A 13,198-nucleotide genomic window follows, 5' to 3' on the forward strand; every position below is an offset into this window, starting at 1 on the left:
TTATGTATAGTGTTCTGTCTGTATGTATGCTTGCTGGCCATAATAGGGCACCAGATCTCATTACAGATGGCTGTGAGTCACCACCATGTGGTTGCTGGGAATTGAACTCAGGACCTCTGAAAGAGCAGGCAGTACTCTTAACCGCTGAGCCATCTCACCAGCACCCCCTCCTTTTTTTTTTTTTTTAAATATTCATTTATTATGTATACAATATGTTGTCTACATGTATTCCTGCAGGCCAGAAGAGGGCACCAGACCTTACTACAGATGGTTGTGAGCTACCATGTGGTTGCTGGGAATTGAAGTCAGGACCTTTGGAAGAGCAGGCAATGTTCTTATCCGCTGAGCCATCTCTCCAGCCCCCCTTTTTTGTTTTTTTGAGATAGAGTTTCTCTGTGTTAACAGTTCTGGCTCTCCTAGAACTCGCTCTGTAGTCGAGGCTGGCCTCAAACTCAGTGATCCTGCCTCTGCCTCCCAAGTGCTGGTATTAAAGTCGTGGGCCACTACTACCTGTCGAGAATTCTTAATAGTCAGAAAGTAAAATCGGCCTGAAGGGGAACAAAAAGAGGCACAAAGGTGGTGGAGGAACTGGGAGGGACTGGAGCTGGTCTTCAATTTTGTGGCTACACTACTCACCACAGACTAGGTAGTGAAATGCACATCACGCACTTTATCCTAAGAGAACTGTTAGACTCATGACAACCACACATCACGCAGTGGGTTTCACAATAAATAAAACTGTTAAATAAAATGATACCTGAGTAGGCCGACAGTTCTGGATTATTTCCTGCCATTTTCCATGTATCCTGGCAACCAAGTCTTTCACCTTAAAAACAACAAAAAGAGGAGACTATCAGATCAGAGTATCCTCACTTAAAATCAACTTAACATTTGATAGAAAGCACCTCATAGTTGCTGCTATGGAGGTGCATGGCTGCACTCCCAGCACTCGGGGGACTGCTCAAAGTCCAAGGCCAGTCTGAACTGTGTGTGAGATCCTGCTTCAAAAAACTGAAACAAAACAATAACAACCAAAATAAGCATAAAAGCCACATATATTTCATAGCGACCACAGGCCCGTACCCAATAATTCTATTAGATTGCTGTCAAGAAAAGGCTACTTATCTTTTGCGGAGGCTTTCAAATGACAACATTTTTTTAAATTACCATAATTTATTTTTTCACAATCTACAATATCAAATAATTATGACTTAATTTTCTTGTGTGTTTGTTTTTTAAGGCAGGGTCTCTGTATAATCTTGGCTGTCCTGAACTCCCTATGTAGACCAGGCTGGCCTCAAACTCATAGAAATCCACCTTCCCGTTTCCTAAGTGCTAGGATTAGGTGTGAGCTACAACACCCAGTCTTAATTTTCTTTCATTTTATGTGTATGGGTGTTCTGCCTACACGTACATCTGTTCATTGGCCACCAAAGCCAGAAGAGGGCTACAGATCTCCTGAAGTAGAAGTATTACATACAGATGGTTGTGAGCTGCCATGTAGGTGCTGCAAATCTCATTTGGGACCTCTGGAAGAGCACCCAATGCTATTAACCACTAATTATCTCTAGTCCTTAATTTCCTTTTTAAAAATTATTATTCGGAGACAGGATCGCTCTATTTAGCCCTGGAAAACCTTAGATTTAAAGCAGTTTTCCTGCTCCTGTCTCCCATGTACAGAGATTACAACAGTGCACCACCATACCCGATTTACCGTTACTAACGACAGTCCAGATGGTTTAGAGAATCACAATGCTGCCATCAAAGAAATTTTTACTTTCTATTCTCTGGCTTTTGAACACCCAGCTAGGGAAGCTAAAGGGTGGACCATTTTATAGGGCCCAATGCACTGACTGATTGAGCTTTACCATAGCTTGCTTCTAAAATAGGCTCGATAGAAAGACAACAAAAAATGTTTTTGTTGGGATATGGCTCAGTAGTTAAGAGCAGTTATTCTTGTGGAGAACATAGGTTTGAGTCCCAGAACCTACATGGTAGCTCACAACCATTTATAACCTCAGATCTAGTGAATTCAATGCCCTCTTCTGATCGCCAGGCACAAATATAGCACACTATAGCTCACAGACACATTCAAGGAAAAACACACATAAAATTACACATGTCTAAAATGTTTTTAATGTGTTACTTGCTCCCTTCCACGGAATCAGAAGACCCTAACTCCCTGCCACTCCTTTTGTAAGTGCTACACAAACCTCTGTACCTGGCACCTGCTACACACAGATTTAGCCAGTCTGTCAAACTCAAAGGTGTCCTGCCAACAACACACAAAAACAGGAAGCAAGGTACATCAGTACAAGTCTATGTTAACTGGGAGCTCTAAGGACATCTAGTCTGTTTTAAACAAGGAATAAGGCAAGGGCTGACATTCATAACTGTCCTTAGATATCCCCATGAGCACCACGTCACATGTATGCTCACACCCCACACCCACCATAAATAACATACTTACTTTAGTTCTGTAGAAAAGCCGTGCATCTTCCCTAATATCACACTTAACATGCTTTTCCAAAGCCCCACAAAGCAGCACGAAATGTCTCTATGTAAAACAAAACAAACACAAAAGATGAAAACAATTCCAAAGTCTTGCAAAATAACAGACTATGCAGTTAAAAAAAAAAAAAAAAACCAAATCACTTAAAACTTACTTGATAAGAGCCCCACCAGTGAAAGGTGTTGACTTCCATAAGAACATAATGGTTATGACTCATTGCTAGTGAATTAAAAATATACAAAGAACTACGTGTGGCACGGCAAATGCTTAGCAGCTTTAGTTATTAGGTAGGCTGAGGCAGGAGGACTAGCTGAAGATCATCAAGACAAAACAATGAGATCCTTTCTCTTAGAAAACACCAGACCTGTTAGAACCATTCAGTGGACAAAGTCCTCCCTGCGAGGCCTGACCTGAGTTAACCCTCAGCCCCCACAAGGTGGAACGAACCCCAATTACCATGTGGGCTTTGGCATACTCATGTGCACACAATTTAACTCCTAATACTTTTCTCCACCTTCTGAGTGCAAAGTACTTCAATTACAGGCATGTGACGCTACTCTTGGCTCAAAAACAAAACAAAACAAAACAAAACAAAACAAAACAAAACAAAACAAAAACACCTGCCCCTCTGCCCTTTATTGGGCTTGGAGAGATGGCTCAGTAGGTTTTGGTTCCTAGTATCCACATTAGGCATCTCACAGCTATCTGTTAACTGTAGCTCCAAGAGATCCGGGGTCTTTGGCCTCCAAGGGCACCTGCACTCAAGTGTGCATACCTATATGAAGGCACATAAACCTATGTGAAAATAAAACCTTTTTAAAAATTAAAAAAAAAAAAACTTTACCTAGAGAAGCTAAATAAGAAGGTGAACCCAAAGAAAAACATATAAGCATCCTCCTGGATATTAACCTTCATCAGGCGATGAAAGGAGACAGAGACAGAGACCCACATTGGAGCACCGGACTGAAATCCCAAGGTCCAAATCAGGAACAGAAGGAGAGAGAGCATGAGCAAGGAACTCAGGACCGTGAGGGGTGCACCCACACAATGAGACAATGGGGATGTTCTATCGGGAACTCACCAAGGCCAGCTGGCCTGGGTCTGAAAAAGCCTGGGATAAAACCGGTCTCGCTGAACATAGCGGACAATGAGGACTACTGAGACCTCAAGAACAATGGCAATGGGTTTTGATCCTACTGCACATACTGGCTTTGTGGGAGCCTAGGCAGTTTGGATGCTCACCTTACTAGACCTTGGACTTCCCACAGGGCAGGGAACCCTGATTGCTCTTCGGGCTGATGAGGGAGGGGGACTTGATTGGGGGAGAGGGAGGGAAATAATAGGCGGTGGCGGGGAGGAGGCAGAAATCTTTAATAAATAAATAAAAAAAAGAAAAAAAACTTTATTGTGTAAGTATGTGTGTCTGCATGTGTGGAGGTCAGAAGACAACTCTGTAGAGCTGCTTCTCTCATCCCTTTACATGGATGCTGGGGAGTGAACTTGGGTTACTCAGCCTGATTAGGAAGCACTTTACCACCAGAACACCTTGTTGGTCTCATCCATGAATTTTAGCTGGATTCTCTTAGTTTTCTGAGAGGAAGTCTGGTTATATTATTCAGGTTGGCCTTGAAACCTTGGGTGCAAGCATCCTCTATTCTCCAGAGTAGCCAGGATAAGCCAGAACATCTGGCCTAATCTCCTTTCTCCCACCAATACTTGAGATTGAATATTGTGTCTCCAACAAGTTAGAAAGTGCTTTACCACTGAGCTACATTCCTAGCTTTCTTACTAAGCTGTCCAGGATGGGCTTGAATTTGTTATTACCCAGTGCCTCAGCCTCCTGAGCAGATGGGACTATAGGCGTGTGCTACTTGGGCTTTTCTTCTGGTTCCCCCACCCCTCTTGGCTATGCATGGAACTCTACAGATCAGGTTAGCCTTGAACTCAGATGTGCCTGCTTCAACTTGGATTAAAGGCTTGCACCAAGTGCACCATCACCACCTGGCTCTTTTTTTTTTTTTTTTTGAAGTAGGGTCTCACAAGGTTTAGAACTCATTATGTAGACCAGGGTAGCCTCAAACTCATAGAGAGCTGCCTACCTCTGCTGGGATTAAAGATCAAGCCTGGTTTGGTGTTTTTGTTTGTTTGTTTGTTTTTCCCCCTACTCCTGAGACAAGGTTTCACTATATAGCAGTTGTTTTCAATCTGTGAGTTGAGACCCCTTTAGGGATCACATATTAGATTTCCTGTATATTTGATATTCACATTATGATTCATAATAGTAGCAAAATTAGTTATGAAGTAAGTAGCAACTAAAATAATTTTATGGTTGGGGATCATCACGACATTAGGAACTGTATTAAAGCTGAGAACCACTGCTTTACAGGCCAGCCCGGAACTCACTATATAGCTCAGGCACCAACTCAGGGTAATCCTCCTTTCTCAGTCTCTAAAATTCTGGGATTATAGGCACAAGCCAGTATAGTCAGCAAGCACAGGCTTTTATTAATAGAGAATCAAATTTATCTACTCCAAAAAGTTTCCTTGTCTGGAGAGGTGGTGCTTGGCTTTACACCCAACACTTGGGTCGCAGAAGGAGGGTCAGAAAAAGTTCAAGGTTACCCTCATCAGTATCAAAAAATTGGAGAGACTGGGCTATATGAGACACTGTTTAAAAACACACAGAATAGCAGGTCTGGGAGCACATGCTGCTAATCTGGATCTTGGGAGTGCATTTCCACTCCCAAGGGATTAATGGTGTACATTTCCACACCTCCACACCTAGCTTTAAAAATAAAATTCTTGTTGGGCAGTGGTGGTGGTTGTGGCAGTGGCATCACACACCTTTACTCCCAGCACTTGGGAGGTAGAGGCAAGCGGATCTATGTGAGCTCAAGGCCAGCCTGGTCTATAGAGAGAGTTCCAGTACAGCCAGGCCTATACAAAGAAACCTTGTCTCAAAAAACAAAACAAAAACACAAAAATGAAATCCTAAAAAAAAAAAAAAAAATTATTTTGTGTATGTGTATAAATGTATACACGGATGCCTTAAGGCCAGAAGAGGGCATCAGATCCCAATACAGATGGTTGTGAGCCACCATGTAGTTGCTGGGAATTGAACTCAGGATTTCTTGTAGAGCAGCCAGTGCTCTTAACTGCTGAGTCATCTCTCCTGCTCAGAAATGAAATTGATATGGAGAGAGAATTCAGAAATGTACATCTGAAGTAGAATGAGTAATAGTAGTTTAATTTTAACTTGGCAGGCAAAAATTTTTAAATAACATTTAAAAAATTAATTTTGTGTACATGTACATGTGCCATGGTGTACATGTGGCAATTCATAAGTTGGCTCTCTCTTTCCATCATGTGGGGCCTGAGGACTGAGCTCAGGTTGCCAAATCTGGCAACAAGGACCTTTTTTTTTTTTTTTGGGTTTTCGAGACAGGGTTTCTTTGTGGCTTTGGACCTTTATACCACAGAGGCATCTCCCAGGTTCCTCTAAATCACCATTTTTAAAGGCATTCTAGTTTTTCTAAAGGAACATAAAAGCCAGAGGAGGTTCAGAGGAAGAAAGTAAGAAGAAACCAGCTAAAAGGTCGTCTACTCGGTGAGCCTGGTATCTCATGATTACACTATTGCCAGGGTATGGTCACTAAGCTCTACTCCAACCAACCACTACTGAGAAATCATTTTTGTCACTATGATCTGGTTGTAGGTTGCTATGACTTCCGGATTTCTACAGCAAACCCAGTCAACTTTCAAGTTGTCTTCTGACACACACATGCTCATTCGTTCCACCACAGGACACCTATTTATAACAGTACCATGTATTACCTACCCGTTGTCCAGAAGAAAAAGAATGAGAACAACTAACTTCCCCAACTAAATGAAGTAGAACATAGGTCAGGTAATATGCCTGTTAGAGAGATGAAGACAATTACTACTCATGAAAAAGCTAGCATAAATACCACCCAGTCTACCAATTAGCAAACTCCCCAGGAAAGACAGGATTTAACTTTGTGAGGAAGAAAAAGCCATGCACTTCAACCAAATTAAGTGCTTTTTCTTTTTAACAACCTTACAGCTGCCACAGTATAGGTTAAATTACTAACAACTGCCCCTTCACACCAACTTTCAATTCTACTCTGAAGAATTTTCGGACAGCAATAAACATTGTTTACTCTATGCCCCATGCATTCTCTGAGCTCTAGCTCTGGATACCTGCTTTTCAAGTTCTAAATGAAGACTGTCATCAATTGTTCCATTTGGTTGTTCAGCCCTTTTCTTTAAGACCATTTTCTTCAACAAATCAGAAGGCTTCATCTGCACTAGATAGCGATGTAGGACCGAGATCTATTAAGGGAAGAAAGACTTGGTCAATTCTAGTGCAGTGTTCTTTTTTGAGCTAATTCCAGTATACCCACTGTTATTCTGGCTCCTTTTCCTGGCTTGGTAATTCTATGACACCCATAATTCTGTTTACCTGAAAGTCCTCAATTGCTTAAGAAGGTGTTTTATATTAAGTTCAGTATTTGTAATTTAGGTTAAATGCTTAGAACAAGAACAAATGATATTATATATGATAGAGGTCATTGAATTCTAAGAAAGAAGCATTATCTATCCAATGTGGTGGTTATGCTTGCAATCCCAACACTTGATGCTGAAGTAAGAGGATCACTGGGAGTTGAAGGCCAAGTGGACTATCAGTGAGTGAGGTCCAGCTGACATCAAGTAGTAAGCCTGATGGTTATTCATGCAGTTCTCTTTTATATAGATATAAAACGAAAAGGTGATAGGCAAGACAAGTCCTATCCAGGATCCCTTGGTAGCTATAAATATTGCTGAATGGACTGAGGACTTTTAGCTATCTTAGTGGCTCAGGAATGGTGCCCACGAATCTCCAATCAAATCCACTTCCACCTGACTAGGGTGGCAGTCGGTTGGTTCTGTCCTATAGTATCTTGTGCATATTCTAATACTGCTGTTGCACGTAATGGTTCATATCACTATACTATCTTCCAGAGTACAGTCTCATTTTTATTTCTAGGACATAAGCTAGTAACTTATAGTGAATTGCAATTCGAATAAGAACAATACAGGACACCCAAAGTTTTGTGTATTTTTACACTCAAAATAAGGATAGCCCTTGTCTTAGCTATGGTTTCTATTGTTGGGAAGAGACACCATGACCACAGCAACTCTTAGCAGGAAAACATTTAATTGGGGAATTAGTTTCAGAGGTTCAGTTCATTATCATGTCAGGGAACATGGAAGACATGGTGCTGGCTACATTTTGATCAGAAGGCAACAGGAAGTCAATTTATGATTTTCTTAAGAGTTTATTTATAGATTAATTTATCTATCTATAATTTTCCTATAGGGTAGAAGCTATATAACATCCATTTCAGAGTTGATAAATTGGGTCTTTTTTGGGGGGTATAGAGTTTATTTAGTGGGTCAGGGAGAGGAAAGAGAAGAGGGAAGAAGACAGAGAGGCGGTGGGGGCAGGAGGTAATAGTTCCCTCTTCAGAAAAAGGTTGAAAGAGCAGGTATTTTTTTTATTAGGTACAATGCAAAAGATTACATCAGCAATATCATGCTTGAAAGTTTGAGTTTACGAAGAACTTCGTTTTGGATGAGACAAGATTTCTTTCTTGCCTTCGCAGTGCTGGGATTAAAGGCATGGGCCACCAAGTCTAGCTGGTTAGGACTTCTGATTTAGGATTCATTAAATTTCCCAACATCTCACTAACTCTCCCATTTATTAGAACAAAAGTGTATTTATACCTGAAGATTATTGGCATTAGGGATATCTTCGTGTTTTTCATCCAAAAGCTTTGAAATAATCACTAGACTGAGGCACTGCCTCAGTTGCCTGGAATTAGAAATAAAAAATTTTTATAATGTGTTTAAACAATACAACCTGACAAGCAAGCAAATGAGCCAAAAGGAGTCTTAGTCTCTCAAGGCTGTCTCGGAACCAACCAACCAACCAACCGGTACAGAGCAGCAGTGTTCATGTAAGATATGTGCACATCAAGTTAGAACCGCCTAGGGCTGGGAATAGTTCAGTTGGTATAGTGTCTACCCATCATGCACTGAGCCCTGGTGTGCCAGGGCACATCTGAAATCCTAGTGCTCATCAGCATGATCCAAACTTCAAGATCATCTTTTCCCAAGCCACTGCTCCTCACTCTGCCTAAGGTCCTAAGAACCTGTCTCACAAAAGTAGAAAAGGAAGCTGAGTGTGGTGGCACAAGCCCTTAATCCCAGCACTAGGAAGGCAGAGATAAGCAGATCTCTGAGTTCAAGGTTAGCTCAGTCTATGGAGTTCCAGGATACAAAGAGAAGCCTTGTTGCACCCCCTCACCCTCTACAAAAAAAAAAATTAATTTTTGTTATGCATCATCTACCCCTGGAAGCGGGGTGGGGATGGTGGTTCAAATGATCCTTTCACAGGGGTAACATCAGATATCCTGCACAACAGATATTTACCTTATGATTCATAACCATAGTAAAACTACAGTTGTGAAGTAGTGATGAAAATAATTTTATGGTTGGGGTCACCACAACATACAGTATCACAGCATTAGGAAGGTTGAGAAACACTGTGCTGACTTATCTGATAAACTAAAAATAAAAACCAAAGATAGTCATGTTCTGAATTAAGTAACATAATCAGGATTTCTACACCCTTTCAATAAAATCAAAGAACATTCAAAACTGATGAATAGAAATGGGAGTCCTAAGTAGGATGTGGTGGCCTAGCCACGCAACATTCAGGAAAGGCTGAGGAAGGACTGAGTCTGAGGCCAGCCCAGGCTAGAAAGTGAGTCCCTGCCTCACAGGAGCACTCCACAGCATTAACTAGCATCAACATTGTAAGACATCTTGATGCTTATCTCACTTTCCAATACCTTCCACGAGACGTCCAGTTAGGGACCAGTTGCACCAACCACAGAAGGTTGTGCGGATGACTAGATAGTTCATTTATGCCCACACAGAGTTCATGCACCTGAAAAAAAAAAAGAGAACAAGCCCATGATCAGACCTACCCTCTTGCCTTGAAGGAAGTCACTAAAACAACTCTGAATTATGAAAACACATGCCATTTAAAACCTACTAAAATGCATATATATAAAAAAATTCTATTTTTTTTTCTTAAAGTACTCCTAGCATTTCATGTCACTCTCATGTTGTTGCTACACTTTTACTTTTATTTGCTGGTCTTTTTTTTTTTTAGTTTTTTTTCTTTTTAAAGTTTTTATTTATTAATTATGTATACAGCGTTCTGTCTGCACACCAGAAGAGGGCACCAGATCTCATTACAGATGGTTGTGAGCCACCATGTGGTTGCTGGGAATTGAACTCAGGACCTCTAGAAGAACAGTCTGTGCTCTTAACCTCTGAGCCATCTCTCCAGCCCCTTGATGGTCTTTCTTGAAAGAATAAAGTATTCAAATATCAGTTTCCCCAAATGTGTATAACACACACACACATTATAATTGAGACCTGAAAATTCTTGCACACTTGGATTTTATTACAGTATTTTTATTTTCTGGCTATGTAGTCCAGCCTTGTACTTGCCAGTCATGTACCAACCACTGAACTACGCCTTCAGCTCTCTAGCTGTTAATGATATTAAAAACTGACAGTTGCTTCAAAATAAGCTGATGAGCATGGATGGGAATAAGCTTGGTGACAGTTATTCAGTTTAGTTATTTTTGTTGTTATTTTCAAGATAGGGTTTCTCTATGTAACCTTGATTGTCCTAAAACTCGCTCTGTAGACCACTCTGGCCTTAAAAATCACAGAGATCTGTCTGCCTCTGCTGTGATTTAAAACGTGGGCCATCATGACCCGGCACACAGGAGTTTATTATGCTCCTCCCACTTTAGTTTAAAAACCTCTACCAAAAATGGCCGAGAATTTAACTATAAAAAGGTCTAATAAAATAACGCATGCTCAGCTCCCACATGGCTATTTACTTATAACTCAGTCCCGGGTTCAGGTATAACATCATGTCTTTTATGCTCAAAGGCCATTTCAGAAAGACGTCTCATCCTTGAAGGTCTCGGATGACATCGCTGCAGTCCAGCTGTGCTAGCTAATTGTGCCACCCTGGTCACCCTTTACCTTAATTTGCAACACTTGATTACAACCTGAAATGTCACTTTATGACATCTGCCTGAATTCCTTTACGCATCCTCTAACTGCATGAATGGTAGGTAAGACAGCCCAACAACGGCAAAGGTACTGGCTTGCTAGAACCTTTGAACACTCAAGACATAGTAAATCCCTAATAAATGTTGAAAAGACAGCTACTTTTAGAAAAAAAAAATCCAGTTAGTTTAAATAACAGAGTTCCAGCAAATAGTGCCTTCCTCAGCTACTTTCATGGTTAAACTCCTCGAGCGTAGAAACTTTGAACTCTGAGTGCATATGAAACGCGATGCTGCACAACTCCTACACTTTATCTGTAGACTGGTCTCCTCAGCCGCTGTGTAACTGAAGAGGACATTATTAGTTCTTTAACCTCCTACCTTACTCATTCATAAATGCTAGAATTACAGGTATGCACGGCCATCCTTGGCACAACACCTAAGATTTTAAGAAATGTTACCTTTGTGTTCCAATCTCTGATGTTTTTCATGAGATTTATCAGGAGGCTTTGAAAGTCTACTAATGGAATCTGTTTCAGTTCTTTTTCCAGACTCATTTTAAATAGCATTAAAATCAACAACATTATTTCTCGATCTTGGTAACCTTCTGGATGTATAGATGTACACAAGCCTAGAAACTGCCAGAAATGAACAAAGGAGAAAATTACCTCAAGAGTTTAAAGTATATTCTTGACAAAAGATCAAAAAATTAAAAGAAAAAACCACACAGATAACAAGTATGAGATGTCTAGAAAAGGTAAGAAATGCAACACAAACAGTAAAATGAAAGGATAAGTATTTCCTTCTCCATTTTCAATTAGTGATTGGATTCAGCCACTAAAATATCTTCACACTGAAATTACTTCTTGGTCAATAAATTATACTGTAACACTTTAACAGTGAAATTCTCACCTGAAGTTCCTGTTTACTCTTAATATTAAAAGAAAATTGCATTTGTAAGGAATATAATTGCTAAGACCTTTCACTTGGTAAGAAACCAGTGGAATTTTAAACAACCACAAAACTGGTTCTGACTCTTTGCTAAAGATATATAATAAAGTCTTCCTTACCTTAACTACATTTAAAATGTTGGTTTCAGGAAGTGTTGAAAAAATGGGATTACAAGATGAATCTTCGCTTCCTCTTCCCCCCAGAGTTTTCTGTGTTTCAAAACTATTGAGAAGGGAATAAAGCATGCATTTCAGAACCATCACGAAAGCAGGATGGAATCAGGCACAAAGTACTCACTGTGGGAAACTCTGAACAACAATGTTCAGTCAGAGTCTCACTATGCAGCCCAGGCAAGTCCCAAATGTATACTCACCCCGCCTCAGCCTCCTGAGAAGCTGGGGTTACAGGTGCATGCCACTGTACCCAGCTTAGTTTTCATTTGAAATGGTTACTTTCCCTAATGCTTCCCGTGTTAGAAAACTACATAAGACAGGCTTGATAAAACAGTACTGACATGATTGTTAGAGGCCTTACAAGTGTTAAAGAACCTGCCAACATAACATAAAGATAATTAGAGAGGCTAAGGACATGGCTCCGTGCTATGCAAGCATGAAGACCTGAGTTCTAATCTCTAACAACCATGCACAATTCTAGGCATGGCTCTAAGTGTCTGAAATTCCATCACTGGGAGATAGAAACAGGAATATCCCAAGAGCTCACTAGCCAGTCCAAGTGAAGGGTTAGCTTCTGTTTCAGTGAGAAGACCTTGCCTCAAGGCAATTGTGTGGGAAGTCACTGTAGGAAGACTCAAGTTACTATTCTGGCCTTGCATGGGCATGCAGAGGAGTAGATTCAGGCACACTTATGTATAAACACCACACGCAGAGAATATACTCACAAACCATTCTGAAAAAAGATGCATAAACTTGACTTTTTTATTTTTAATTGCATGTGTGTGGGTTTGTACACAAGTGTAGTGCCAACAGAGGCCAGAGACAACATGGGAACCCTTGGATCTACAATTACAGATTAGGGGGAACTGAACTCAGGTCTTCTATAAGAGCAGTATGTGCTCTTAACCACTGAGCAATCTCTGATTACTTCTGATCTTGACTTTTGAGACATTTTTACTTAAAGCAACAACAAAACCCCAACAATATTCATTTGGCAAGAACAAACCAACAAACCCCATGATGTATCAAATGATTTGCCTTCCCAACTGTATTCTTTCAGCTACTTGCTTCCTCCTCCCACAGCTGCTATTGGTTCTAGTCCTTCGTTCCACAAACATGTATAAAAAGCAAACAGAACCCTGTGCTCTGAGAACATTTGGTCTTTGTTTCCATGTACCAGCAAGAGCTCTTTACTGCTGATAAGGTGCTCATGAAGACCACAGTAACTAACTGTGATTAGGGGGTTAGAAATTAAGTTCCACCCAGAGAGTCTAGGAATCAAACTGATCATAAAATGGTCAATGGTTTCATCCACCATCCTTGTGAAATAGAACCTCTATAGGAACTCTTTAAGTTGGAACTCTATGGTGGTTAAAAAAATACACCCCCCTCCATATTTT

At 40.6% G+C, this 13,198-nt stretch overlaps 1 protein-coding gene across 2 annotated transcripts in view; it reads right to left on the bottom strand.

The window, feature by feature from the left end:
- Slf2 (SMC5-SMC6 complex localization factor 2) overlaps nucleotides 1-13,198 on the bottom strand; it is a 51,197-nt gene that overhangs the window by 3,384 nt on the left and 34,615 nt on the right. The window contains exons 12-20 of one of the 2 annotated variants that reach the window (XR_007592560.1): nucleotides 11,745-11,847; nucleotides 11,136-11,312; nucleotides 9,430-9,527; nucleotides 8,300-8,387; nucleotides 6,734-6,865; nucleotides 6,351-6,428; nucleotides 2,471-2,557; nucleotides 906-1,011; nucleotides 758-826 (exon numbers count right to left, since the gene is read on the bottom strand). Coding sequence is in view for 1 of the 2 variants with exons in the window: in XM_050146645.1 (XP_050002602.1) it covers nucleotides 758-826; nucleotides 2,471-2,557; nucleotides 6,351-6,428; nucleotides 6,734-6,865; nucleotides 8,300-8,387; nucleotides 9,430-9,527; nucleotides 11,136-11,312; nucleotides 11,745-11,847 (832 nt within the window). In the remaining variant the exon portion in view is untranslated. The remainder of the gene's footprint in view (nucleotides 1-757; nucleotides 827-905; nucleotides 1,012-2,470; nucleotides 2,558-6,350; nucleotides 6,429-6,733; nucleotides 6,866-8,299; nucleotides 8,388-9,429; nucleotides 9,528-11,135; nucleotides 11,313-11,744; nucleotides 11,848-13,198) is intronic. The other variant, XM_050146645.1, reaches the window with a different exon arrangement.

Source organism: Alexandromys fortis, unplaced genomic scaffold (assembly GCF_014885135.2).
Source record: "Alexandromys fortis isolate MF-2015 unplaced genomic scaffold, M_Fortis_MF-2015_v1.1 scaffold_16, whole genome shotgun sequence".
NCBI classification, from domain to species: domain Eukaryota; kingdom Metazoa; phylum Chordata; class Mammalia; order Rodentia; family Cricetidae; genus Alexandromys; species Alexandromys fortis.